The sequence below is a fragment of the Lithohypha guttulata genome (genome assembly GCF_036872675.1).
Source record: "Lithohypha guttulata strain CCFEE 5908 chromosome Unknown scaffold_3, whole genome shotgun sequence".
Taxonomy (NCBI): Eukaryota; Fungi; Ascomycota; class Eurotiomycetes; order Chaetothyriales; family Trichomeriaceae; genus Lithohypha; species Lithohypha guttulata.
Window position 1 is genome coordinate 1,709,132 of NW_027042752.1, and position 26,988 is coordinate 1,736,119.

General features: G+C 49.2%; 11 protein-coding genes across 11 annotated transcripts; 3 read left to right on the top strand and 8 right to left on the bottom strand.

The window, feature by feature from the left end:
- Window positions 1-1,281: 1,281 nt before the first annotated feature.
- LTR64_004397 (uncharacterized protein) lies at window positions 1,282-2,581 on the bottom strand (the record flags this gene model as incomplete). The annotated part of the gene is made up of 2 exons (XM_064898744.1): window positions 1,282-2,411; window positions 2,464-2,581. The coding sequence occupies 2 exons, from the start codon at window positions 2,579-2,581 to the stop codon at window positions 1,282-1,284; spliced, it is 1,248 nt and encodes a 415-aa protein (XP_064754701.1).
- A 327-nt stretch (window positions 2,582-2,908) lies between these two features.
- RPB4 (RNA polymerase B) lies at window positions 2,909-3,370 on the top strand (the record flags this gene model as incomplete). Its single annotated transcript, XM_064898745.1, has 1 exon — window positions 2,909-3,370. One exon carries the CDS (start codon window positions 2,909-2,911, stop codon window positions 3,368-3,370), a length of 462 nt encoding a protein of 153 aa, XP_064754702.1.
- Window positions 3,371-3,549: 179 nt separating this feature from the next.
- Window positions 3,550-4,842, bottom strand: YOS9 (Protein OS-9; the record flags this gene model as incomplete). Its single annotated transcript, XM_064898746.1, has 1 exon — window positions 3,550-4,842. The coding sequence occupies one exon, from the start codon at window positions 4,840-4,842 to the stop codon at window positions 3,550-3,552; it is 1,293 nt and encodes a 430-aa protein (XP_064754703.1).
- Window positions 4,843-5,411: 569 nt separating this feature from the next.
- Window positions 5,412-8,865, top strand: SLA1 (cytoskeletal protein binding protein; the record flags this gene model as incomplete). Its single annotated transcript, XM_064898747.1, has 2 exons — window positions 5,412-8,787; window positions 8,840-8,865. 2 exons carry the CDS (start codon window positions 5,412-5,414, stop codon window positions 8,863-8,865), a joined length of 3,402 nt encoding a protein of 1,133 aa, XP_064754704.1.
- A 1,172-nt stretch (window positions 8,866-10,037) lies between these two features.
- On the bottom strand, window positions 10,038-10,364 carry LTR64_004401 (uncharacterized protein; the record flags this gene model as incomplete). The annotated part of the gene is made up of 1 exon (XM_064898748.1): window positions 10,038-10,364. One exon carries the CDS (start codon window positions 10,362-10,364, stop codon window positions 10,038-10,040), a length of 327 nt encoding a protein of 108 aa, XP_064754705.1.
- A 296-nt stretch (window positions 10,365-10,660) lies between these two features.
- Window positions 10,661-13,855, bottom strand: LOS1 (pre-tRNA nuclear export protein; the record flags this gene model as incomplete). Its single annotated transcript, XM_064898749.1, has 2 exons — window positions 10,661-13,753; window positions 13,844-13,855. The coding sequence occupies 2 exons, from the start codon at window positions 13,853-13,855 to the stop codon at window positions 10,661-10,663; spliced, it is 3,105 nt and encodes a 1,034-aa protein (XP_064754706.1).
- A 561-nt stretch (window positions 13,856-14,416) lies between these two features.
- On the bottom strand, window positions 14,417-15,308 carry LTR64_004403 (uncharacterized protein; the record flags this gene model as incomplete). Its single annotated transcript, XM_064898750.1, has 3 exons — window positions 14,417-14,635; window positions 14,690-15,170; window positions 15,259-15,308. 3 exons carry the CDS (start codon window positions 15,306-15,308, stop codon window positions 14,417-14,419), a joined length of 750 nt encoding a protein of 249 aa, XP_064754707.1.
- A 475-nt stretch (window positions 15,309-15,783) lies between these two features.
- LTR64_004404 (uncharacterized protein) lies at window positions 15,784-17,793 on the bottom strand (the record flags this gene model as incomplete). Its single annotated transcript, XM_064898751.1, has 1 exon — window positions 15,784-17,793. One exon carries the CDS (start codon window positions 17,791-17,793, stop codon window positions 15,784-15,786), a length of 2,010 nt encoding a protein of 669 aa, XP_064754708.1.
- Window positions 17,794-20,364: 2,571 nt separating this feature from the next.
- LTR64_004405 (uncharacterized protein) lies at window positions 20,365-20,970 on the bottom strand (the record flags this gene model as incomplete). Its single annotated transcript, XM_064898752.1, has 1 exon — window positions 20,365-20,970. One exon carries the CDS (start codon window positions 20,968-20,970, stop codon window positions 20,365-20,367), a length of 606 nt encoding a protein of 201 aa, XP_064754709.1.
- Window positions 20,971-22,504: 1,534 nt separating this feature from the next.
- Window positions 22,505-25,348, top strand: LTR64_004406 (uncharacterized protein; the record flags this gene model as incomplete). Its single annotated transcript, XM_064898753.1, has 2 exons — window positions 22,505-24,295; window positions 24,344-25,348. 2 exons carry the CDS (start codon window positions 22,505-22,507, stop codon window positions 25,346-25,348), a joined length of 2,796 nt encoding a protein of 931 aa, XP_064754710.1.
- Window positions 25,349-25,603: 255 nt separating this feature from the next.
- Window positions 25,604-26,545, bottom strand: RPN10 (proteasome regulatory particle base subunit rpn10; the record flags this gene model as incomplete). Its single annotated transcript, XM_064898754.1, has 2 exons — window positions 25,604-26,429; window positions 26,481-26,545. The coding sequence occupies 2 exons, from the start codon at window positions 26,543-26,545 to the stop codon at window positions 25,604-25,606; spliced, it is 891 nt and encodes a 296-aa protein (XP_064754711.1).
- Between the last annotated feature and the right edge of the window lie 443 nt (window positions 26,546-26,988).

Sequence of the window (26,988 nt, forward strand, 5' to 3'; positions counted from 1 at the left end):
CTCGACAACAGTAACAATGGTGTTTGTCGTGGTCGTCAGCTTTGACTTGGCTGAATGGAACGATGTTGAGTCATCCCTGACAAGTGATACCTTCGAAGTCAGATGCTCGTGTTTGGCAACCTTCTGCGCAAGCATGAGATTCTGGGTGAAAATAGAGTACCTGTTTTCCGAGTCTTCCTCCCAATCCTGCAGCCCGTCTTCAACGATGTGAATCGGCTTGTCTATCTCCAGGATAGACATGACTCTCGGTTGTGGAACAAAGAAGATTCGTAGGAAGAATTGGTTAGCCACGTATGTGCAGCGAAGAGGAGTCACACATCAGATCAAACAAGGAATTCATGGCAGAAAAGGAAAGGAACGACGAAGGTACATTCTTTAATCGATTTGAGGTCGTCGACATAGCAGCGGTGCAGGGATAGATGGTAGAGAGCAAGCTTTCCGACCTAATGCAGCAGGGCGGGTTCCTCATGCGAATGGTGCAATGTGTGCACCATCCGAGTACCAAAGTGTGGGAGGATATTGACTTTCTGATCTGGATATATCCAGCAGTATGCAAAACCATGCCCGCTAAAGGAGAGATTGACGCGGTGCATGAACGTACTGCAAAGCTGAAGCAGCCTTCGCGCAAGCGAGGTCCGTTTCGGGAGGACTGGTATGCATGTCGTGCATTGTGTGAGTTTAAAGCTGGTCATGCTTAAATATCAGCAGCCCTCAGAACGAATAATCCACATGATTGCTAAATCGCACAGACCGTCCATGAGCTTTCGGAACCAGATCATGCGCTTTTGAATTACCAACAAACATGGCAAGATAGAGAGAGATGGTGTTGTTCGCGAGGAGATTTTAATGGGATTTTAGTGGTTGGTCGGAGGATCGGCCAACCTCGTGAATTCTAGAGCGTGATTGACTACTGCACAGATCCAGTTCGCGCAAGGAGAGTACACGCTAAACTTCGCCGTCGATGCATGGACAGCTAGTATCATCTCACCGCTTTCGTTTTTGAAGCGCCAAATACTTTGCAGTCACAGGCTATACTTCGAGCCAAGCCTGAGTGACAACCACCACGAGGTTTAACCTCCACGGACGCTTGAAAGTTCAACGGATGTGGCTCCACGAGATAGAAAGCAAGGGAGTAGCGGTAGAACGCATAAACAACATTAATCGAAAAGGCGTGCGATAATAGCAATGAATCAATACATACTCTGTACCTTATATTGGTTTGCACATCCACGAAGAGTGCCAGAGCTTGACGCCATCGTGGCATGTAGTCGTCGTAGGTCTTCACGCCTTCCGAGCCTGTTGAGCGGCAGCTCCTCTCTGAGGAATCAAACCCTGTACTCTGCTCAACAGCCGCTGTGAAGAAGCTGGTCCATAGCTCCCGTTATTATTTAACATCCTAGCTGCGCTCTGCAAGAACGGGTATGGCTGCTTAGAAGCCTCAGCGTAACCACCTTTGATACCAGCTTGAAGCAGAAAATTCGCGTCGCCTTCTTTACTGCCAAGTGAAGCAAAATTTACGTCTGCGAAACGATGAGAGAAAGGTACTTCGGCTTTAGTCTTGCTGCCCTCTGCAAGATCTTGCTTGGCCTGGGTGGTCAATTCCGACGCGATCTTGAGGACTTGTTTCTTCTCCTCCTCGGATTCAAAAGATATGAATTCGTTTTTCAGGTAGCGATCGGCCAGCTGCTCTGGAGACTGGTAGCCATGAGGTAGGCGTCGAGCGAGCCACTGGATCTTCTGAACAACTGATTCTGTCAGGCCAGAGTTGGAGAGTGGTGTGTTGGGCCAGTCGACTCTCAAGTCATCAAGCTTGAGGGGCTTGGGGTTGTATGGGATAGGCTCGGTAGGGTTCTCGGGTCGATCAACAAATTTTGTGATATATTCGTCCATAGCTTGCTCGAGGGCAGCAGCATTAGTGCCATCGTCCTTATCTTCCTTTTTGACAGTTTTTCTTCTGCGTTGATCTGTTGCTGGCCTCTGTGGACCACCAGTTCTTTGCGCACTGGGAGCACCTGATCGACGAAGGAGCTGGCCTCCAGGTGATGTTCGTTGTCCTGCTGTTGAACCAGGGGTCCCTCCCGTGCGACGCAGCAACTGCCCAGGTTGAGCAGAGGGACTTCGCCTCAGAAGCTGGCCACCTCGAGGAGGTGTAGTCGCTTGCGGGCCTTGACCAGCATCAGGACCTGCAGTTCGGCGGAGGAAACCTCGAGCAGGTGGTGATGTACTGCCGTCCTGTGTTGTTCGGCGTACAAGAGGCGTTTGTCCTGACGAGGAGATAGCATCACCTCTGGGAGCTCCATTGTATTTTCTGATTAGAGGACGTTGTGGTCGTGAGCTCGTCTCGCTGTCATTTTTAAGAGTCTGATTTATCGATCGACCAGCAGCGGCATCACCAATTCTACTAGGCTGATCTGTAAAAGCTAATGTTAACAAGCTATTCGTGTCCATGAAAGCATGTCATACCTTCTGCATGCACTGCGTTGGATGTTGAGAAGCTCCTGAGACCACGCTGGGCCGGAGACTTGAAACTCCTTGTTCCAGTCACAGCCAGACGGGCACATCTGACACACATCGTATCCATGATGTATGATGATGGTGGCTCTGGACCGTTGCGAAGATCAACGTTGATGACCTGGATTTGGGAGACTCGGAGAATGAAGTGTAGAGCCTCGTTAGGTGACGAGGCTGTCCCTATATCACTTCACGTTCAGTCCAGAGTGGGACAAACTTCAGTGCACATCACTTTCTCTCATTTATGCATACAATCTCTACCTACACGCTCTTTTCTCACAGATATCTCTCTACAGCTTGACTGACAGCGGACCCGTCGACAAAACACGTCGTTGCGCCCTTCACAACACTCTACCCAATAATCTACCACACTCTTCCATAACTCACAATCCCAACCATGGACTCAGACCGCTTCGACCTCGAAGCCGGCCGAGACCTCAAACTAGGCGAATTCGCCGACGACCCGACTCTCAACCTCAGCGAAGCCCGCATCATCCTCGAAAAATCCCTCGAAGCCCGCAACAAACGCGCACGCGAAAAGAACCCAAACTCCGACCGTCCAGCATGGAAAGATACAGAGACACTCTCCAAAACACGCGATTACCTTGAAATCTTTGCCTACTTCAAAGAGATGGCTGATGCGGAAACGGCGGAAAGGCTGATCAACCAGTTTAGTGGGGGTATGGAGAGGTTCGAGAAGAGTCAGTTGGGGAGTTTAGTGCCGGGGTCGGCGGATGAGGCGAGGGCGCTGATACCAAGTTTGGAAAAGAAGGTTGATGATGGGTTGGTGGATGCTGAGGACTTGGAGAATTTGTGTAGGGAACTGGATAAGATTAAGCGGCAGACACAATTGTTGTGATTGTTGGGGAGATTGCGAGCCACAAGAACTCGATACGAGTGCTGGGCATCGTCAAAAGGGATATTAGCGAGAGGCTTTTACGCATGGTGTTCTGGCATCTGAGGTTTGAAGATTTACGAAGGAACGATACCCATACGAAAAGCAGGTCTAGTGGTTTGCATGTTATTGAGTCAAGCTCGCTAAAGTTCAGTTTTGTAATGCTCTTCGCTTCCCTCCTCCACCTGATCGTCTTCTTCAGGTTGAACGGTGTCCTTTGTTTGACCCTTCTTCTTTGCATCTACCACACCGCGTAACGAGCGTTGGCCGTTGGCATCGACACCTAGCCGTTCTATCTTCCAGTCGTGGTTCCCTGCAATCTCTTGTATCTCCTTCTGAAAGGCAGCAATCTCATCGGGATTGAGCTCCAACTTTTTCAGCTGGGAGGATGATAGAGCCTGGATCTGACCGTCCTTTTGGATGACCACAATCTCAGCTTGCTCCTCTGGGGTCAAAACAACTCGACCTCGTTCGATCTTCTTGCCTTCAGCTCCTACGAGTTGTCTTCCGCCTAATTCGACTCGGCCAACCATTGTTCGTTGTTTCTGACTGTCTTCTATTTGAGGCGTTTCGGTCTGAGTGGATGACCAGTTTTCAGCTTCCTCTTGCGACAAGATCGGTTGACATTCGATCCGATGTACATGTGCTTGTTTGGGAGGCTGGAATGCAGCATCGTTACACAGTCTGGAGGTATAGATGACCATCTGATACGCGCAAGTCGCAGTCTCCTTGATCCAACCGATATGATCGGGAGTGCCTGGACTGCAATGGTACTGGACTTCTACCTTCCTCGGCTTTCCTGTCAGATCGCAAGGCGTACCATTGTCCAGTTTTTGGACGAGAAAGGTTGTCTCCGACTGAGTCTGTAAGTCTCCGGGCTTTGGCTGAGGAGAACCATCTATGGTAGCCTTCTTTCCCGGACTGGAATCGTAGCTGCCCAGAACATAGCTCGGGGTGTTCGGATCCTCGGCGGGTGGCCATTGTCGAGCCTGTTGAGCTGGAAGAGCGTGATACTGCTTCACATAGGAATTATAGCAGAACATGTACGACCACCAACCTGTGGTGTAGTATAAACATTGTTGTCCCTCCATATCTTTCAGCAACTGCCAGCCTCGATCGGCAGCCGCAACTAGGTCATGCTCTGTTTCGAGGGCTGGGTTATCCTCAGTCTCGTTCACGTTGAGTGTAACTTGAGGTATTGCGCAAAGATATGGTCTACCGTTGCCGATCAGATATTCGTAGTCGTAAGCTACATCACCCTGTCTTTGACCCTGGTTTGCATCTAGCTTCGCAAAAGCATCATCTTGAAGGATATAGGAGGACGAAAAGGTAACATCGTACTGAGGGAAGGCGAAGATGTCGTCCTTAACGTCGAACTTGCGCTCACTAGCACAACATATTTGTGATAGTAAAAGAAGCAGTATTGTCCAAATCATAACTAGGCCACGAAACGTGCATGGTACGACTCTTTGAGGAGAAGACTGCAGGTTGATATGCTGGTCGCATTCGCAGTTTCAGATATTGGAAATAGTGTCCGGAAATCGGTATTCATTTACTCGTAATATTGTCAACGTCATAAGCACGATCCAGCTCGGAAGATATGGAAGCGAAGCCTCCCAAGCCTACAGATTAGGCACGGTTCTAGGTGCTATGCATGCGTTTCAGGGCTGCGGCAAGCTTCCTGTCTGCACCATCTTGCATGACATTTATTCATTAGCCTCCCAAACACAAACACCATCAGAGCGACCGAGTGAGAAGCGCCTTGCTCTTGTCGACAAGCACGCGACGCCCGAACTCCCAACTTTGAGATCAGTCAGCTAGGACAACAGACGTCAGGAGCGTGCTGGCTGTCCATACGCGACTTTGCAAGTCCCTACCTTCCACCTCTTGTGGTTACAACCCGAAGGTTGGACAGGACCAGTATTCTTGGTTCCTTTTAATGGCAGTATCTGCCGTGAAATACAGCACTCAATCTGTCTGATCTTGCCAGCTCGCAGAAATCGCAATGGGCTTCCTCGCAGTGTGTACTGCGCTTTACGACTACCAGCCCCAGTCAGAGGGTGAGCTCGAACTGAAAGAGGGAGATATTCTCTATATTCTAGAAAAGAGCACCGATGATGACTGGTGGAAGGCAAAGAAAAGGGCTGTAGCTGAAGATGAGGATGAGCCGGAGGGTCTAATCCCATACAATTACGTCGAGGATACTCAGCCCATACACAATGCAAAAGCCTTGTACGACTACACAAGGCAGACTGAAGAGGAGGTCTCCTTCTCGGAAGACGCTGCGATACAGGTTTACGATACTTCCGATCCAGATTGGACACTAGTGTCTGTGGACGACGAGTTTGGCTTCGCGCCCGCCAACTATATCGAAATCACCACGAGCCCTCCATCTGCTACCCACGCTGACCAGTCGAGGGCCACTGCATATCTACCTTCACCAGTTTCAGAAACACAACAGCAATCTTATGCGCCAGCATCCCCAATACCTGACCCAGCAGGTCCAAATGCCAGACTTGCCAACATTATAGGAGGCGTCACGCCCGCTCAGCCTCCTGCAACAAGACATGTGGTCTCTCCACCTCTACCGCCGAGACAGTCAACTCCTGATGCCTCCGACGAAGATCAACCTCCGCCGAAACCACAAAGACCACAGTCCCAGGTCATTCCGGTCGCTCCGCCAGCCGCTGCATACGATGAAGACGATAGTCCAGGCATTCGTGCATCAGGAATGAACTCGCGCGACCTGCCAAGGTCTCCCGGTGGGTTTCATCTCTACAACATTAGTGAGATGGTCTCTGCCATGGGTAAGAGAAAGAAAATGCCTATAACACTAGGGCTCAACATCGCAACCGGTACAATTATGCTCTCTCCCGAGAAGTCTCGTGACGGACCGACTCAAGAGTGGACTGCCGACAAACTGGAGCATTATTCGATCGAAGGCAAACATGTCTTCCTTGAGCTGAACCGTCCAAGCAGAAGCTTGGACCTTCATGCGGGAGCTAAAGATACAGCTCGCGAAATAGTGACTGGACTCGGTGATATCGCTGGAGCACACCGTGCCGAAGGTCTTAAGGAGGTCATTACTGCAGCCTCTGGTGGCGCGCAAAGGAAAGGTATCGTGCTCTACGATTTTATGGCACAAGGCGAGGATGAAGTTACTGTTGCTGAGGGTGACGAGGTCATTGTGTTGGACGACACAAAATCGGAAGAGTGGTGGAACGTGAGAAGGATCAAGAACGGCAAGGAAGGCGTTGTTCCCAGCAGCTATGTCGAAATCACCGGAATTGTTGCAGCCGAACCAGCCAGTCGTTCTGGCATCAATGCTGGACTCTCACCTGTAGAACAGAACAGGCTGGAAGAAGAAAGGCTTGCCAAAGAAGCCGCAAGAGCCGATCGAGCAAGACGTGCTGCCGAAGAAGCTCGCGCTCAGCATGATGGTCTACCTGAAAGGGGGAGTAGCCTTGCAGAAGATGAGCGGCGCTCCTCGAAAAAGGACAAGAAACCAGTCAAGTCTGATGGGAAATCACGCTCGAAACCTGATGCGAGCAAAGTACGAACCTGGACAGATCATTCCGGTTCCTTCAAAGTCGATGCCCAATTTCTAGGTGTCGCTGATGGTAAAATCCATCTACACAAGGTCAACGGTGTTAAGATCGCCGTCCCGGTGTCTAAAATGTCACCACCTGATCTTGCCTATGTTGAAAAGGTAACAAATGAGTCGATCGACGAGCATATTCCGTTGGCTGATCTTATCAAGATGAAGCGAAGGAATCAAGATTCGAATAGTGCTGGTGCCTCAATTACTCCGAGCTCTTCTGGAACACGGAACAAGATGTCGGATTACGATTGGTTCGAGTTCTTCCTCAATGCTGGTGTTGGCCCACACCAATGCGAGCGCTATGCACAGGCCATGACTAGAGATTCTATGGATGAGAGTGTCCTGCCAGACATCCAGATCGAAACTCTGCGGACCTTAGGTCTCAAAGAAGGCGATGCGCTCAAAGTGATGAAATACTTGGACCAGCGTTTCGGCAGGACCAAGGTCAACGGTGAGCCTGGGGGTCTGTTCAGCAATGCAGATGGTGGTCTGAAAGACAACACTAGGAAACGGCCTGATGCCAATAGAACGACTGCTGATACTGTTGACGCTAGTGTGCTTCAATCTGAGGCACCAAGAGCGCCGAGTGAATCACGACCTACACCACTCACATCAGCGCCTGTTCCGCATGCAAAGGATGGATTCGATGATGATGCCTGGACACCGAAACCTAGTAGGCAACCAGTTGCAAGCCCTGCTCCTGCTCAAACGTCCGTCCCTGCCGTCAAACCACCTTCCGCAAACATGCAAGCATTATCTCTACTGGATCAACCTCTTGAACCGACTCCGGCACCTCCACGCCCTGTATCTCAAGCATCAATACCACCAGTAGCTCAGTCCCCACAACCTGCACCTCAGCAGCTACCTAGCCAAACAGGCGCCACTCCACAACTGTTCCAGCAAGTCGGTCAGGCACTTCAAGTACCACAAACTGCTTCACGACAGCGGCCGCAAGCACCGCAGCAAAACTATACAGGCTCTGCATTGTTAGCGCCTCCCCCAAGACCTCTTTCTGCACCACAAAATGCACCACAAAACCAGTTCAATTTACAGCCTCTTCAGGCGCAAATGACGGGAGTCCCAACCACGACTCATCCCGCACCTGCTGGACAAAGCCTTGGCGAGCTGACTGCTCAACGTATGCAACAGTATCTTCGACCACAGCAGACTGCTTTTATGCAACCAGGTATGCAGTTGCAGAACGGCTTCCAGCCACAAGCAACCGGCTTTCTGCAGCAGCAACAATTTGGACAACCTCAACAGCCGTACCTCAACGGAAATGCAACTGGTAGTCCTTTTGCTGATCCAAGAACAAACATGTTACCACAACCTACTGGTTTTGGCTCTTTCCAGCAGACCGGACAACCTCAAGGCGGCATCAACTCAATGCTTCCGCCGGCACTTACACCTCAACGGACTGGTTTTCCACAAGCACAGCCACAATTGCAGCAACAGAATGGGTTTAACCAGTTCCAACCTCAACAATCCAGCTTTCCACCAGGGGGTTTACAACCACAACCAACCGGCTTCCAGCCTTCCTTTCAGCCGCAATCATTACAGCCACAGCCAACTGGCTTTCAAGCTCCTTTACAAACAGGTTTCGGACAGCCGAATGGCTTTGGCGCGAACAACATACCTCCATTACCTCCCATGCCTCAACAGTCCACACCTGCACCTTTGATTCCGCAGAAGACTGCTGCGCCCGAAGTCAGGTTTGGTACTGCTGCTCCTAAACTGCAGCCTCAACCCACTGGACGGAGAGCCAACCTGGCTCATGCTAGTAAGTTTCGCCTTGATCACGCGTGCTGTTCCTTCGCTAACATTCTGACTAGCACCACAAAATCCATTTGGTTTCTAATCCAGTCTTCGAATCTCAAAAATCGTGGCGGAAACATCGAAACAGCGCAACATATGGGCACAATACCGTTAAGCCATTGATCTGCCTCACAGATCCAGGCTGAGTGTAATCGCAGCATCGTCATACATCTCTGGACAGCCTTCTAGAAGTCTGCCTTCATTTCAAAGTTATTCTCCCTTAGCGAGCTTTTCGGAGAGGCGATAGTTCAAAGCCAATCGTGTCAGACAAACAGTATAGATAGTGCAAAGCAAATACAGGAGAGTGAGTCAGTCAAGTAAATCTCCTGCACTCGTTAGAAAAGACACTTATACCTCGAAATCCCGATCGTACGCCTTTGAGCAAGAACAGTCGTAGTCTGTAATGGCAAGCATTGATACACATTCGACCCACATCAACGTATCTTCTTCCTTGTGAACACTCCATCTACCCTCTATGTAACCAAGAACAACTGCTACAACCGACCACTTTATCAAAAACATCGCGACAACCTCCCATCACCAAACGACTACTCATTCACCGTCGACGTAGTCGCACTCTTGAACACAAACCATCCTCCCATCAATCGATTAACAAAAGCAAAAGCAAGAGCTAAAAGTCGCAAAACAATCAACAGCGAGGATTCGCTGGTTGTCTCCAACCCAACTACTAACTCGTCGGCGCCAGGCTTGAGTACGGGTGATCGAACGGGAACCCCTATTTTCCTAACCCTATGGTCGATTGCGGAGGATCATTGTGGTTGTAGAAATTATGTATGTAATGTCATGGATAGGTTTAAGGAGGCTGGGGTGTTCAATTTGCTAGGGTTGTGTTTCTGTTCTTTGAAGGGAGGTTGCTGATTGGTGAGAAGTTGTTGTTTTCCTTACTTCTTTGGGCTCGCTTAAATGAGGATGGGGTAGATGTGCCGTGCACCAGCATGTGTAGAGTTGTAGGAGGTGCCTCGAATCGAAGTGATCTTGTCTCATTCCCAACTTGACTTGAATTTCGGGCATAACTTCCTGCTCCTAGTGAGACTTCACATACCATTCCACAAACAGCGTATCTTCCGTAGCTCCCAGTATCTATTCAACCCTTGCGCAGAGGTAAATTACCCCATAGATCCCTTTACTAACCAACATTCGTGCCAAAACATTCAAATCATAAACTCCCTCCTTGCCTTCCCTTTTCCCTTCGTCTCACCGTCCCCTGCCCCCTGGCACAGTCCCCATAATCCTCTCCCTTCCACTCATCCCCATCCTTCCCTTATCCCCCGGCAACGGCTTCAGCTCATCATTCGGATCAATAGGTTTCTGTAGTTCTTCCGCTTCTCCCACAATGTTCTCCTTGCGCTTACCACCACCAGCACTAGCGGTGTCGTTGTTGTTATTGGTGGTAAAGAACCCCTGGGGATCTTCGCCGGTCTTTTTGTAGTGTATGTAGGCAAGGCGGCGGGTGAGTTGGTCTTCGAGGGTTGAGATGTCGTCGGGGGTTATGCTGATTGGGGTGGGGAGGCGGCGGAGCATGGTCTTAGTAGGTGGAGGGTTAAATTTAAGAAAGGTGAGAGTGTGCAGGGGAGTGATATGGTGGCTCCAGGTATGTGGAAGGGGTTAGGTTTTGATACTGTACATCGAGCACGTTATATGAGGTACCGAGCACATGAAAGTGGCATCATTGTTTACGTTTGTCACTTTAGGCGATAAGGCATCAATGAATTTCGATGAATCACAGCGGAAACTTTGATGCTCACCCTACGGTAATTCCTAGACGAGCTTGTTCTTCAATATCTTGTTCTTTCTTGAAAGTTCACTAACTATGAGCTCTACATAGCTCCTCCAGAACTGACGAACCTCGCAAACCAGCTCTTCCAGGACTTCAAGTCTAACGATCTTAGTTTCGTGAAGAAGTCCTCCATCATAGGTCCACCTTGTAGACCAACGGTCGGCAATTCAGTATTGCGCAAATAAGTAATATATTCCTCGCCCACTTTCGCGTATATCATCTTCTGCAGACCAGCTGCCTCCATAAGTACTTGCCGCGACTGTCCATCTTTCGGGTTGAAGTTCGGGTTTGATGGACCAGCCCAGCATAATGGTGAGAATCGACTCATCATGAAATGCTTAAAGCCTGGAAGTTCCTGTTGACCACTTTGTGTCATTTCTGCTAGTATTTGGCCCGATACGGCATCTGCACCTCCCCATACCATGCACATCCTCGCAAGAAGCTGGAAAGCCATTTTCGCTGTGGTGGGGTCGGTAATGTCCTTTGTAAAGTGCTCGATGGACTCAATCACCATTTCAAAGTGCGGCTGATTAGTAGTGCTCACTAAAATCCCGCCGAGACCATTTCCAAGAGTTACTAGTAGGAAATTGAGATACTCTCTCTTAAGCTCAGCTAGCTCAACCTCATCGTCTGTGCCTGTAGTAGGAGCTGAAATTCCGGCCCATACACGACGGATTAAACCGCCAAATATAGTGTCTAAGAAATCTGAGATCTCATTCTTGAACCCGTATGTGACTTGGTCGAGCAAACGTAGCAGTTGTGCGATTTCATCTCGGCTAGAGGACTCCGTCAAAAATCCATCGACCCACCTCGACAGCTGCTGCAATATCTGCTGGCCTATCATACCTAACAACCGTGCAAATGTAAATCTTGCAGCTTCGCGAATCTCAAACGATGTATTTAACGACTCCAATGCAATCAAGGTGACCTCTGCCACCTGTGTGAATGCATCTTTGAGCGGGGCAGGAATATTGTTGACAGCCTGAACGTTAGTAGTACCTTGCCAGTCAAAATAGCCTCTTGCTACGTTGCCAAATGCCATAAGATCGTGATGAATTTGTAGACATGCCTGTTTGCTTGTTTTTGCAACGTTCAAGTTGTTCTGCACATCCGTGAACAGTGGCTGCATGACAGCTTGAGCATATTGTAATTGCTTTTCAGCTGGAACACTGGTTGTGCTAATAATGCACCCAACGGCTTCAAATAAATATAATTGACTAGTGAAAGTGCTATCACTTCTTTCGTCGTCCGATTCGTCTTCGTCGCCGTTTGTTACCTTCGGCATCTCTGCCTTGATGACAAGCAGGTCTTGCAGATTCGGCACAACGGTATCTGCAACTGGTCCGACATTGTGACGCTGTTGGCGCACAAATCTCTGCAGCAAATACCATGCACGTAACCTAATGCGAACATTTGGACTATGAGCATGTTGTATGAAGTTCTGTAATGTTGGCTGCACATACTGCGTGTGCTTCTCGAAGAAACTTGCGTAACGGACGCAAATTTCCATATATGATATCTGGATGGTTGGTGATGGAAATGTGCCTGTCTGCGATTCAACCAAAAGTAGCATCATGCGTACAAGTCGTTCTGCAGATGGGGAGTTGGGTTTGTGCTTCTGGTAGAGTCCGCCACTCTTGACAGCGAGATCACCAAGCAGGTACATTTCGTGGAGGGCAAGGTCTAGGTCCCTCCAATCGAGATTGTGGCCAGAGACTTGCAGTTGCTCAAATGTTGCATTGACAAGGCCTGACACAGCATCAATATACAGTTGTTCATCTGTGGCCGCAATGGTCTGTTGCAAGTTGCTGAACCGCTTTCTTAGCTCCTGCCATTCTGCTTCCTCGGTCTCGTTACCATCGTCGATGCCTTCCAGATCTCTAACATCGTCGACTCTCGATTTGAGAAAGATGGCGGCTAGAATTGGCATAAGTATGCTTGCCCTCTGTGATACATATTCATCTCCCTGAAAGGCACGCCGTAAGAAGGACAACGCGTCAGTCATACCTTGCAGCACGTTAGAGCAAACGTCGTCGTATTCATCGGAGAAGTATCGCAGCAAATGCGGTAGGAATGAACGTAGCATGTGCTCAGCTCTGTTCCATGTCTGCGAGGATTGTTGTTCAGTTTCCAGGGTTCGAACAATTTCTAGGACAACGGCATTCACGATTTTGGCAACTACTTCAGCAAGGTCAGCATCGTAATAAGACTTGTGTTGATCGGCAAGTATAGGCCAGGCAGATATCCTTTCGACAATGGCCTGTACACCAATAAAATCGATCATCTCAATTTTGTCGGCTGCTGTCATTTTCTTGCTCACAATGTCAGTGATGGCATGACACGCAGAATCTCTGGCTCTCTCCTCATCGTACGACAGCTCTTGGACTCGTGCCTGGTCGATTTGCTGAGAAATCAGTTGCAGCATTCTTGGGTTGACGATAAAGGAGATGTCAATCCAGCTAACCCATTTTCCAACAGCCTTCATAGTCAGGTCACCAATGGTACCACTGGATAACTGCCAGTGCTCCAAGATCTCTTGCCATGACTGAACGATTTTGGCCACATCTCTCGCACGGACTAAGTCCTTGAGTACGTTTGCTCTGTCCTGCTCTTCTCTGGACCTTGCCTGCAACACATCACCAATTTCATCGTGAACGGACTCGATGACTCGAAGGTAGAAAGCGACGCCGGTCAGGTTATCTCGCTGGGAGCCGTTCGTGCTAGTAGTCAGGTTGAGTAGGTCGTCGAAGAAAGATGGCCAGGTAGTCGCATAACAGGCGCAGAACAGATACGTGATCGTTTGTGCAATTTTGTTCTCAATGCCAGGAGTGTCAGGAGCCTCTTTTAAGCCAGCAGCTTGTACCTTATATGTGGTCTCGAGATAGTTCATCAACTGCTGCCTAATCAAATTCAAGTTTTGCTGGTCGAGATTTCCCGCTCGAATTGCATTGTTCACGATATCCAAACTGAAAACTCGAATCACATTTTCATATCGAGGGAGACGAGTGAAGATCTCGAGACACGGCTGCCATGCCGCAGCCTCTTGTCTTAGGTTGTTGACGAATTCGAAGGCAGGTACTTTAACGTCTTGGGGCGCTTTAGGATCCCAAGCGAATCGAATCGCTGAAACAATCTGCAGGCACGATGGGTTAGTCTTGAGATCGAATTCCACGCAAGCACGCCGGGAAAGGCTCAAACAACGAACTGGGGTTTCGTGGCCTACCTGTTCTTCCATCAAGTAATGCCAGTGTTCCTGATCCACCGAGTTATGCTAGGAACACTGGAAAGGTTTAGTCACCGCATTTGCAAGGACAATGCAGTGGAAGCACGTGCTTCCAGAAAGTTATGACATATGTACAGGCATGGCGAGGTCAGTCGAGAGCGAAGACGTTTGTTGTTTAATTGACAAAGATTTGTTCTACTCATTACATCGAAGTGCGCGAAGTTACGTGCAAGCATTATATTTGACTCCATACGCGGGCGGAATATACCCAAATCGTCATCTTTGACGGGTCTCCAAATTTCGTTGCCAAGAAAGGTGCTGGAAGTCCTCCAGGGCGGAATGCAAGGAAGTGCATGGAAACCCTCGGCAAGCTGATCTTCTATGTTCGCGTGCTGTAGTTAGCTATCCCTGTTGCACGGCTCTCGCCCGACACACGAGAGCACAGGCTTCAACGTCTCGGTACCTGACACTGCAGATGAACATAGGTTGATAGGCTGGTACAAAGCAGCAGAGACTGATACCAGCGTACTGTGATAGGCACGATGTGAAAGTGAATGTTTATTCGTTTCAGAATCAACCACTCGCCAGAATCCTTTCCTCAACGCCATCAAGCACACTCCACCACTCTATAACCTCCAGATTCTCGGCTTCTGCTAGGAACATCTTATCTGGATCCTGTCCAGGCTGCATGGGCCCGCCACCACCGCCTGCTCCCATAGGATTCGACATAGCCATTTGCTGCGTGACCTGACTTGCAGCATTGTCATTCCCCAGGATGAAGATGAAAACACTCTGCAACCCAAACAGGCACAAAAAGTACCAGCTCAAACTCGACACCCACCTTACATCTAAGTCTCTTGTCATCACACCAGCCTGCAACATCTGCTTGAAGCGAATAGTAAGCGGGAATGGCAGCTTCAGAATGACGAATCCTGCGAAGAAGGCGTTGATCCAGGACATGATCAATGTCTGCGGAATCATCATGGCCATATTCCCCTTCATCATACCCATCATGCCCTCCATGGCAGCAGGATCAGACATTGGATTCGGTTGTGCCTGTCCTCTTGACTCTGGACCATTCTTCAGAAATGTGCCCTTCTTGTAGTTGTCGATCAGGTAGTCCTTCCGTATTGAGAACCCAGCGTTTGACAACCCCGACGCTGGCAGATTCGATCTGAGAATGGCAGACTGCTGAAGTGCTTGTCTCTCACGAGCTTCGGTGGGATGAGCAGGCGGCTTAGGTGGGGTTTGTAGGAGAATCGTTGCGTAGTGTCGTAGGACACCTGTGAGAATCATTACAACCGTGATGGGCAGCAGGATCCAGTAGCTAGAAGTGTGTCAGTTACCTTTGCGCTATGGTGGCCTTCATATGCTTCCACACGAGCGCACTAGACATAGCCATCAATCAAACTTACAACAGCGCTGGATCTCGCTGGATCACCTGTTCTTCGCCATATACAGCCATTCCTGCGGTAGAGGCGCTGGCTGACGTGGGGGAACAGCTCAGTAAAGATTCGAGACGAAGACTGTCGCCGACCTCAGGGCGATGTAGTGTAAAGGAAGTGAATGTATGTTGTAGAGATATTGGTTTACCAGCAAAAGAGTGCGGCTAATTCAGAGATAAGTTGCCGCTTCGTTAGGGTCGATAGTCCCCACTTGCGGAGTTGCGCTACTACATTCTTGATGTCTACATATTTATCCAACGGTGATATCTCAAGCCTGTCTTGATTAACGTTTCTACACATAGGTCCGACGACGCGTTTGAGAATAATACTTGTTGACACAAATCAGACGCTGTAAAGGGTACGATCCTGAGTTCAAAGAATGATAAAGTTTTGTATAAAATGATCACCAATTGCTGGCAGACTTCACCTTTCCCTATAATCCATCTCCTGACTAGGACGAGCTCTGCCAGCATAGATCACATCGGCGCCTGAAGACTACACAGCACGCTTCTCGTCGACTTCGTTGTCCGAATAGCCATTTTGACCGTTAAGAGTTGGCGACCGTTTCTCACGTTCCATACCTTGCAGCATGGGCGAGTTCGTGGTCTTCTTGAAATATGAGTGTACCTCATGGCTGAACTCGTGGTCAAGGTCTTCCCAATCCTGTTCATCGAGATGACCGGCCTTTTCATCAGCCTTCTCTTGCATCATGACTTCCCATTCCTTTCTCATCTCTTCCACTCGCTGAGCATAATCAAGGTCGGCGTCATATTGCTTGCTCAAGCCTCGGAACCGTTCCCAAGCCGACAAGTGCTTGGGGTGCACGGCGACACCATGGTATTCTTGAGCACGACCGGCTCGGATGAATGCCCACCGACGCTCCTGCTCCTTAAGGTCAAGACCAGTGGTATCGGGCAAGAAGAGGACCGAGAGGGCGACACCGGCGAGACCGAACCAAGGTACAACATAGAACTTGGTCTGGGTATCGATGTAGTTGTAAAGAACCGCAGCGGTCAGTGCACCGAGCTTTCCCCAAGCAGCACTGAAGCCGTGTGCAGTTGCTCTGACAGCTGTCGGGTACACCTCAGCCGCCGCGATGAAGGTGACAGAATTCGGTCCGAATTGGTTGAAGAATGATGACAAGAAATACATCGCCTGAAATTCCGTGATGTGTTCTGGACTAGTATAGTATTCAAGGTTGAAGGCTGGAATAGCAAAGAGTATAAAATCCATAAGGAAGCCGAGTGTCTGCATGTGCTTGCGACCGTACAGCTTGTTGTCGATGAGGAAGGATGCCAGATAATATCCACAGAGTGAGACTCCGACATTGATCAAATTGTACAACCAGCCTGGCATGATCGAATTACTGTGATTTGTAACGATGCCAATGAACTCGCTCTGGAACAGCTTGTTACCGTAGAAAAACACGTCGTTCATATACCAACAGCCGGCTGTAGCGAGCATACGGCCGCCGAAGTGGTAGAAGGTCATTTTGAGAGATTGTGTGTCGTAACCAGTCACATTCGATTTCTTCTTCTGTAGTTGCAACTGCTTAGAAGCTGATTTCATCTTATAAGTACGATAGTAGACTAGCCAGAGAGTGCCAACAGCTGGGATCGCGAAAGAGATTCGGAATGTCCATTGTACGGCGACCTTCGAGTAGGGAGGATTGCCACTTCCATGGTGGAATATTAGCAGTAACAAAATGAGGAGGACTTGGTTGAAGAATTGACCCCAGCCTTGCATCAAGAAAGCACTTGTTACTTTGCGTCCTCGGTGCAAGCGGTCCTCTTTGGTTGAAATTTTGCCAGAGCCGACTGCGTTTTCCATACCAGAAGTGGCAGTCATGGGATATTCTCCGCCTACACCAACACCGTAGAGAAAGAGAGACCACACATAACAGATGATCCAGCCGTTCAGAGTGACACCCCACATCGAAACCAACATGACAAGACCGATGAACATGATTACTGCGTCTTGAATCAGACCCCATCGCCGGCCGAGCCAGTCACCAATGACACCGACAAGGATTTGACCGACAATGATGCCAACAATCTCCATGTATTCGATTGCTGCTAACCAGGTATGACTGCATGCAGTTCCACGAGTACCCCAACAATTCGGAAAGCCAGCTGCGAACAGGGGCTTCAAATTGCCTATCGAGAATAGGACGTAACCTTCTAGACCGAGTCCTGCTCCAGGTAGCACCATGTTGCGGAAGTAGTAAGCTACTGGTGACAGAGGGTCCTTCTTGAACATTCGCCAGACGTTACCAGCCTCACGACTTGTCTCGGCAGCATCGTTCTTGAGTACGAACTTTGCACGCTTGAAGAAGTTGAGATCAGCCCAGTAAACACCTTCTGGGGTGTAAGAATCATCAGGCTTCAGCAGTCGGTTGAACACTCGAGACTCATCCTCGTCCATGGCGAATTGGGGGGTGACCATAGATGGATGCCGGGCAGACATATCAGGTCCATGGGGAGCATGAATGCCAATGTCTGCCATGTTGATGTTTCTCCTGGTTCGATCTGAAAGTGACACGACCAGAGATGTGTAGGTGACAGAATTCACAAGAATATTCAAGCAGAGGAGTCTGGTTTGCAATATGTAGTGTAGATTGACCACCCGAACGGGGACTGCTGAATGACTGGGGTATGTGTGTATGCCGTCACTGGCTTGTGCTTATTACACGACAAGCAATCCTGGCGTATTAGGTAGTGGATGTTGTAGCGTAGTGTCTCGTTTGCCAGTCCCGGCTTCTGGACAGGCTAGAATGGGGCGGATAGAGCTTGTTGCAGCTTAGTAAAATGGCGGAAAGTGGTGTTAAGGTTTCGAGGCAATCCACACGAGTCGTGTAGCAGAGCACGGGCCACGCTCTGCTTCTCTGATTTGTGCTTCGTGAGTTTAGTAAGCGGCGTGTGCTCTGGTGGTCGTCGATCCGACTTTGCCAGAAGGGTTGGATATTCAGTACTAAATGCAATGCTCAAGCGTACTTTTGATGCAGGTATAACAAGCTCGTGGTGGAATCGATAGGCCGCAAAAGTTGCGATCACCTAGCTTCAGTGACTGGATGAGTTGACAAGCACATTCTAAGAGTCGGAAGGTCCGATGGACTGAGAGGAGATCTGATTGGAAAGTACAACAGACATCGTCAGGTTAACGTCAGGACTTTATAAGCGAGGAGAATCCGCCATGGCTTCGTGTTCATTTTTGACGTGAGATATTTCTGCTCTGTTGAAATTTCTGAAAGCGCCCTCTGCAATGCGAGGTGCCGAATACCCAGTCTGAGGTTGCAGAGTCGCCGAAATTCTATCCCATGCACTCTCGTGGAGTCAGAAACGTGGTTAGCAACGCTTCTTTTTTTGTTTGTTTTTGAAACAATCAGCCATGACGTGAGCCGCGAAAGCATGAGCATGCTTGTTTCCTCGCTTTAGTGCTTGAAGAACCGTGCTAAAGCTTACATGATCTGCAAAGTCCTGAAGATGCAAAAGCCAAGAAGAAGTTCTCGCAAACCAATGATAGCCGCTCAAAGATACACGTGTTCGCGGGGCGCATATCGATTGGTCGCGGAGTGATACGCGTGGTCCGCCCAGTCCCAAATTGTTGGCACGGAGTTAGCACTACTTCGAGGGAGGGGTATGCCGTAGAAAGTCTGTTTCATTCAATTGCTTATGATATCCTTGCATCAGTCAGTCGACTTTAAACATGACAGGCGTTCGTCCTCCACAAAGGTTGGCTGGCACAAGGACGACAACTTCTTGGCTTCTTTTCGGACTACTACTCCTCTTAGAAATGTCTGATACCTTGGGTCAAGGCTGTCGAATTCTTCTCAAATGCACTGTAGACAATAGTGAAGAGGAATGTTGTGCCAGGAGGACGTCTGGTAATGGGCTACCCTCTGCCATACTGTTACCTGCTCACCTTCCGGATAGTCCTCCCACAGAGCCACAAGGTTTGACGTATAGACGGCTTGAAATGTCGCCAGAGGACCAGTAACGTTCCTATAGTGGTTGTGGTTCCGTGCTTCGATACTCCACAAGTACAATCTTTCGCACAATAGCAGCCTCACGACGCTACTGTATCACCATAAGCGCATGCTTCAAGGGTGGTGGAGCAATATGGATTCCGGAACAAAGCCACTGCCGTGAAAGTTTGTAGATTAAAGTGAAAATACCAAGATAAAGACACACGTTTTCAGCATCGTCTGATCAACACTATCTGTAGACACTCATACCGCAAAGCTCACCGTCGCCTCCTTCGTTCGAGCTCGAGAACAAGAGATTGTGCACGAGACGAACCCTGTCTTAATGCAACCCCAACCATCGAGTTCAGAGACTCCCACTTCGATACTGTGCTCTATGCCTTTTTTTCAGCTGTGTTGGAGACTGTCCCCGAAGACCAGGGATCTCATCGAACAGTGGTCGACGTTTTAACGTCGCACACACCATCCAAAAGATGGTAAGAATACTCGCCACGACAACATTGTTATCCTGTAAGCTGAAGCTCACACTCCGGAGCGAAATTATGTGTGTTCTAGCACCGTTATTGATAGTTTACCAACCAAGTATGCCCGTCCTCTGTACCACTCTCTCGGGCACACCACTAATATGAAACTTGATCGGCATACACCACTGCCTCCACCAACAATCAGTGTTCGAGAAGCTCTTTTCTTCGTGGACGAATTGAATCTCACAGCGACGATTCCAGACGTGCAGTGCAGGCAGCTAAAGCAGTAAACAATAACGGCATATTCCCACAGATACATGACGCCATTTCTCTGTGCCATGGATGGAAACGCGCATATCCATTTGGTACACTGCCATCATCACAGCTGCGATGCAGCACAGAGAACAGACCCTTCGACACGAAGCGCAAGCTATGTCGAGTTGCGTATATGACAGCAACCTTTGTTGCACATGTGAAATAGATTCGAGCCTAGCACACGATGCTATTTGTGGGTCCTTCGATACACCCACTTTTGACTCCCCTAACAGCATTCACGCACACTCCGCAGATCAATGGCAAGCTGCTGTGGTGTACGATGCTTGCAGTCATCAGATAGCCAACCTCAATGCCTCACTCACAAGTTTCGAGCATCTTTTTGATAAAGCTTTGTAGGGTGGGGTTCCACAACGCAGCTGCGACTCTTTCCTTATCCGCTAGTTGTTTGTTCACCTCTTCAGCAGTAGAATGCGTGCCCTCTTTTATGCGAACGTCGACCCGGAATCTAGCTGGGAGAGACTCCTCTAGGCGTACACGGACTCCAAGCCCAATAACGGTAGCGAGAGAGCAGTGCTGAATTGTGGGCGTCACCAGAACGGTGACAGTTCTCAGCGGCGACTCGGGTCGACGAGGCATGGTAGGTTTGATGGAGATATCGGGCAATGAGACAACAGCAAGCGCACCAAGTGTGATAGGATGTTCAGGGTCTGACATGGTTGCTATCAGGTCATAGATCTCCTGCTCATCGATATCTTCTGCGTCTGACTCGACGTCGCTGTCCGATGCCTCGGAGACATCGGAATGATACAACGGGTCGCTGCTTAAAGTCGTTGTAGGAAACGAGAAAATCGACGATGACTTGCCTTCTCCATGTTGACTTGCTGAGAGTCTTTTGCGAGTCGGCAGGTCGGAAGGGTTTAACACGACAGGATTGGCGTTTGCCAACTCTCTATTGTCCATTCTGTCGTAGCTTAGATGTTGTCAGAAGTGATCGATAGATGACACGAAAAGACGTATCACATCAGCGCCACGATCACGATACTAGTCGAGCGAAGTCACGTGTACATCTGCAGAAACCCATTTGAGTCCTCCGTGATCGGCAGAATCAGGGTAAATTCCTCATTTTATCCTGTTCATCTCAAAACATTCGCTGTAATTATAACGTATTCGTGAACCATTGCTTCTCAAACGTCGCCGTCCACGAACATTCCTCAAGGCTTCAACATGCATGTGAAATTGCTCCATCGCCATCAGCAATGAATGAAGGAATTACGATTTCAGTCAACGACGACGATGAAACTCCTATTACCGCCACAAGCATGTGCCAAGTCTTGTATCACAAGGATCTTGGCAAGAGAATTCCTTGAAATTCAAGGACCAGCCTTATGTTAATCACAGGGAAAATGGCTCTTGTGCTTCAACGCGTCAACGAGTTTGCCATCATCATAGTCCATGGGCAACTCAGGATGAGATAGGTGCAATTTGATAGTGAATGCGTTGCTGTACATCGAAAGGTCAGCAGCTAGGGTCCGTGAGGCCACCGGCGTATTGTGGCGCTCTTCTTGATTCACGTTCTTCAAACTGTAATACATGCAGTAGTAGAGACTGCCCTGGCCATCACATTACATAGTTTGACCTGGGCCTCCCATCGTGACCATGATCCCTGCCACGAATCTCCCAGTTTTATGTTCGATATCTGTTAGGAAATGGTTAACACCCCAGAGGGCGACGGAAGCATAAGGGACATGAGCCGTACTACTCTTCTTCCCCGAGGTGCGCTACGCATATGTGCAGTGAAACTCGCAATGTAGTACCATTGCTGTCCTGTTTACCATCAGTGGCTAAGATGACGATGCAAGCAAAATCACTGGATACCGAGGTTAAGCTCTAACGTTTCCTCGATGGAGATAGGCTAATATTCTTCGAGCTTGACCTTGATCAATCTAGTTCCTCTTCTCTAAACCCACTGTTCCGTACTGTACGACACTGACACTTCGTTCTCCATTGTGGTGAGATTCAGTCCCTTCTTACGACCCCTAGGCGATCGTCGTTACCGGGTATGCACCGGGACATCTCCTGGTTGACGTAGCATTGACCGAAACTTATCATTATCTTTACAACATTTCAGTCCATGGGTGTATGCCAGACTGTTTTGCGCGATACTGTTTCACGAACAACGGCAGGTATCGGATCGCACTTTTCATTCGTTCTCCCAAGCCATCTATTCGACGCCACTTGCTGGAGAACTCTGCAGAAGGGCAACCTGTTCTTTCCAACTTGATTGGCTTTTCATCTTGGTTGTACCGCAGCGCGGATTCATGCCGGAGACTTCGTTCGTGTGTGACCCACAAATCGAGTACGAAACTTCTTGTATTGAACGCAACCACTGACTTCCTTCGGCCTCGACTTGTGCGGACGCACTTGCGGCACTGATCGTTACTAGCGTTTTGTTCCACATTGAGGAGATGCGACCAGGAACGACCGGATCGTAAGGATGCAATCTTTCCAGCCGTCTAATGTCCTGGCTCAGGGTCCAAAGAACTATGTCTTCGTAGATGAACATAATCGACACAAGCGGTTGAAGGTGATGAGGGCATGTGAAGGTTGTCGAAGGAGGAAGATCAAGTGCGATGCTGCTACGACGAACAGCTGGCCATGTGCAGCATGCAAGCGTCTCAAACTTACCTGTGTTCCTCCCACGGGAGGCGTCGATGGGGATTTGAGTGTTGTTGACAGCGACATTGATCAATTCGATGCAACACCAGCAAGCATTCCTCCTCAGCAATACCCTGGCGACCAGATCCAATACCTACACAACTATAGTTCTCAATCTGATCTTGGCCAGAGCTACTCACCTTACGGTGTTCAGGGTAATCAACACCTCTACAACCAGCACCAATTCGATTACTCGTCAACGCGGCATGCATCGAGTCAAGCCGAGGATGCTCCGCTCCCTGCTCACCAACAGCAGCGATTGTCGTCGTTCGACTCCGCGAACGGCCACGCAGAACCTCACTCTTTCGGCAGTCCACAGTCGAGTGACTCGGTTACTGCAGAAGATTTAGCAGAAAATTTAGGGGATCTCCGTATTGCGGATAGTGGCGTTGCTCCATATATCCGTCAGCAGAATGGATCACTGCAAGAAGCTCCGGCCCCGATAGTCGAGGATGATGAGGATTTACCAGCATTTTCGACAGCCGCAGGATCGCAGATACGGATCCCGCCAGCATTGATGCCGACCAACGAAGAAGCCTCAAAGGCTTTCCAGGAGTTCTTTAGGCACGTTCATCCATACGCGCCTGTTCTTTGTCGCAATCATTTCTTACGGCAGTGGCAACAGGACCGTGATTCTATATCTCCACTTCTGCTCGAGGCTGTCTTTGCGTGTGCAGGTCAAGTATCGGACGACCCTGCTGGTGGCTCGCAATGGTTAGCACTGGCTAACAGGCACGAGGAGAATTTCGCAGATACCCCTCGCCTTAGCACTATCCAAGCACTACTACTGTTATTGAAGGCTCGAGAAAAGACACCTAAGAGAGGCTATTATTATCGATCATGGATTACTGTCAGAAAGATTGTAGGTATGGCGAAAGACCTCGATTTGCATGAGCATTTCGACATGCATACTAGTGGTGGAACGTGTGATTCCGGTCCCGTTGACTGCCTCTCAAAAACTAGAATATGGCAGGTCACAATGTTGGTTGAGTTAATGGTTGGCGCTCCTCAAGGGCGGACGGACTATGGCGTAGATGTCGACACAGTGAATGTCAGTCCCTCCCCTCCGAATGCTGACATTGATGAATACGAGCGTGCAATATCCAGGCAATGTGGTTACTGGATGCGCAATGTTCGCAATATCAAAGGTGTCACCCATGCCTACTACGAGCTCAAACGCAAAAACAAGGATTGGGCTACTGACGCCAAATTTGTAGCTTACAACGAGGACTTCACAAAGTGGCCGAACGAAGTGCCGCAAGACTTAACCATCACGATACCGCCAGACGGCTCTCTACCAAAACTACCTTCTCATTTTCTTGCCAACATGCACTGCCATTACCAGTTGGGCATTGTTATGCTATACAAGCCACAGCTAAGTGCTTCGAAGGATTTTGCAAATGACGAAAAGTGGAAGCACTTTATGTTCGCCTGTTATACAGCAGCGAAAAGGGTCTGTATTCTACAGGAAGCTATCTTGCAGCAGTTTGATATCCTCGGGTTGTCGTCGATGCAAAGAGGTCTAAGCTTCCCTATCTATGCCATCCTGACTTGCGTTATGGTGCATCTGGTGAGTTGTTCGTACTGATTCACAGAGTTACTACTGACCATGATTCAGGTGGCTATTGTATCCCCAGATCCTATTCTCAACCGTGACTCGAAGGAATATTTCGTGCGACACATGCGAGTACTCGAACGATGCATTCAAGACTGGCCTATGCCGGAAGTCGAGAGTCAGATCAATGGCTTGAGAACAGCGTTTTCAGCAGACTTGAGGAAGCCATTTGACCTCAAACCCTCGTTTCCTTACGGCACTCCGTCTGAGCAAGGCAGAAGCCCTGGGGAGCACCGACCGTCGGAAACCCTCCACCTCAACCATCACAATCATGGTCATACGTACCTCCAACCCCAGACGCAGCACGGCAGCCATTTCGTTACATCGCCTGCTTCGACGAGATCAGTGTCAAGACCGCACGACCAGACTTTCTATCACGGCTACAATGACCATGTAAATCAGAATTACCACCAGTTTCCCGCAACAACTACTTCGAACAACGGCGGTATGGCTGCCGAACCCTGGAATCCCACACCAATTATCAATCAATTCAATGCCGCGTTCGCCATTCCAGAATCAGCACTAGCTCCTCCTCCTCCGCCACCACCATCCAACTATACCTCATCCTCACCCGTGACTCTAGCACACCAGAATTTCGGACAGCATGTACAAGCCCACACTCATTTGCCGAGCCCAATATCAGCAAGTGGCTACAACTCCCGTCATCCTTACACGCCTTCACCAACATCTCAACCTATGGCGCATCCGCAGTCATATATCCCGACTACCCCGCAACCTCAACTGACGCCTTCCCACTACCCCCAGCAACAAACAGGCAATCCATATTTCGACTCGAGCATGAATAACCATCATCATCGCCAGTCTACTCATGTCCAACAGCAGATGCAAGGTTCCCACAGACCCTACAGTAGCATCAAGGGTGAACCTGTGGTTCCTAATGAGCCTGTGTACGTTACACCTAGGGAGTGGCAGCAGAGTGTTGCCAGTGTGTTTGATCCAGGTCTCAAGCGCAAATATGAGTATGAGCAGCAAGGTGCAATGCAGTAGAGACATTTTCTTTACCATTGTACCCAACACTGCAACAGCCTACTTTTGACACTCTGACGTATGTTATGTTTGGTTCTCGAAGTTGAAGGTTGGAATGTAAGATAGAGTTGCGAACATGTTGATGTCTGTACGATGGGAATTCTACGAGATGCGAGCAAAAGAGTTGTTTTAATTAGATCCTCTGGTCGGCTCGCGCCTGTCGTTTCAACCAAAACGCCATCGCCATGCCGGATAGTTTTGGACAGATGATGCAGATCATGACTTGCCGTCAGACTTGTCATCTTCTACCCTAGGTTGTTTCGAATCATTCGATGTCGAACCACCTTCCTCTGTTATGGTTTCCATTCTTTCTCCGTTTTGTTCTTGCTGCCGCCTCTCACGATCTAATCTGTTCTGTTCCTCCTCCATACTCATTCTCAAGGCCATGGCAAGTTCTGGATCTGTAGCAGGATCTATCCCAAACTCAAAGCCGTTTGAGCCACCAGCACCAGCGCCAGTATCCTCGACACCCTCCATACCATCACCTCCACCAGGCGCGCCACTGTTGACTATCGGCGTGGTGACTAGAGTGTCAGAAAGTAGGCCTGGTCCTGGCGGTATCACAGCAAGGTAGTTGCCCTCATTACTGGACGCGCCACCTACAGCCTCAATGAACTTCTCCAATGTAGATCTTGTTTCTGAACCTGTAGCATCTCCAAACGCCACGAAGTCGACAGATACGTTGTTCTTCTTGCATTTCTTGGCTAACTTGATCAACTCTTTCTCACTGTCATTGCTATCGTGGGTAGGCTCGATCTCACTGCACATTAGGACGATGACTCGCTGCCGTTGTGACTTGTTCGCTCTGTGCTTCAGCGCTAGCATGGCCACACTTATTGCGGTCCCTAATCGAACGGTACCCTTGATCTTAGTATCGTGTAACCCAGCAAGCACAGCACCAAAATTCGTCGTAGGTGTATTCAGGACTTGTGGGGAGGTGCCTGCCATTGATAGTAGGCCAACTGCAGACTCGGGATTGGACTGCGTTTTGGCATTGAAGATTAGAGAAACTGCTTCGGATTGCGCTTGGAATCGAGTAGGACTACCAAGAAATGTTAGTTTACAACAACAACGCCTGTCATATGTAACCCACAGATAATCGCCATTTCGTGCAGCTTCGCTGTTGTCAACACATATCATCGTTGCTTCGAGAGGCATGGTTGCGGTTGACAAGCTACTGGTTCAGATTCTGACGAAGGTAGCGTGGATCGAGTCGAGGCTCCTCAAATTAAATTCAGTCTTGTAAAGATGTTGTGGCGATGGGTTTGGAGTTTGGTGTTTTGCAATAAGTCATAGAGCATTCCAATACAGGCAGGAACGAGGCACGTCAATGCCGCAGAGAAGTGGAGCCTTGGCAGGAACAGCCGCGTTCACCCCATACTTCTTGTCTCTTTGCTTTAGCAGACAAACACGTCCACAGCCTAGGTATAGAATTCAAGTAATAGTTTGATGACTAAGAGGCAGCAATGCTTGTTGGTCACGTTGACAGCTGCACCAGGACTAGTTTATAATGCCGGTCTTCGCCCTCCTTGTAATATCCAAAGCAGGGTCTCTCATCTATCATCGCACTTTTCCAACAGCCTCATCAGGCGCATCACAGC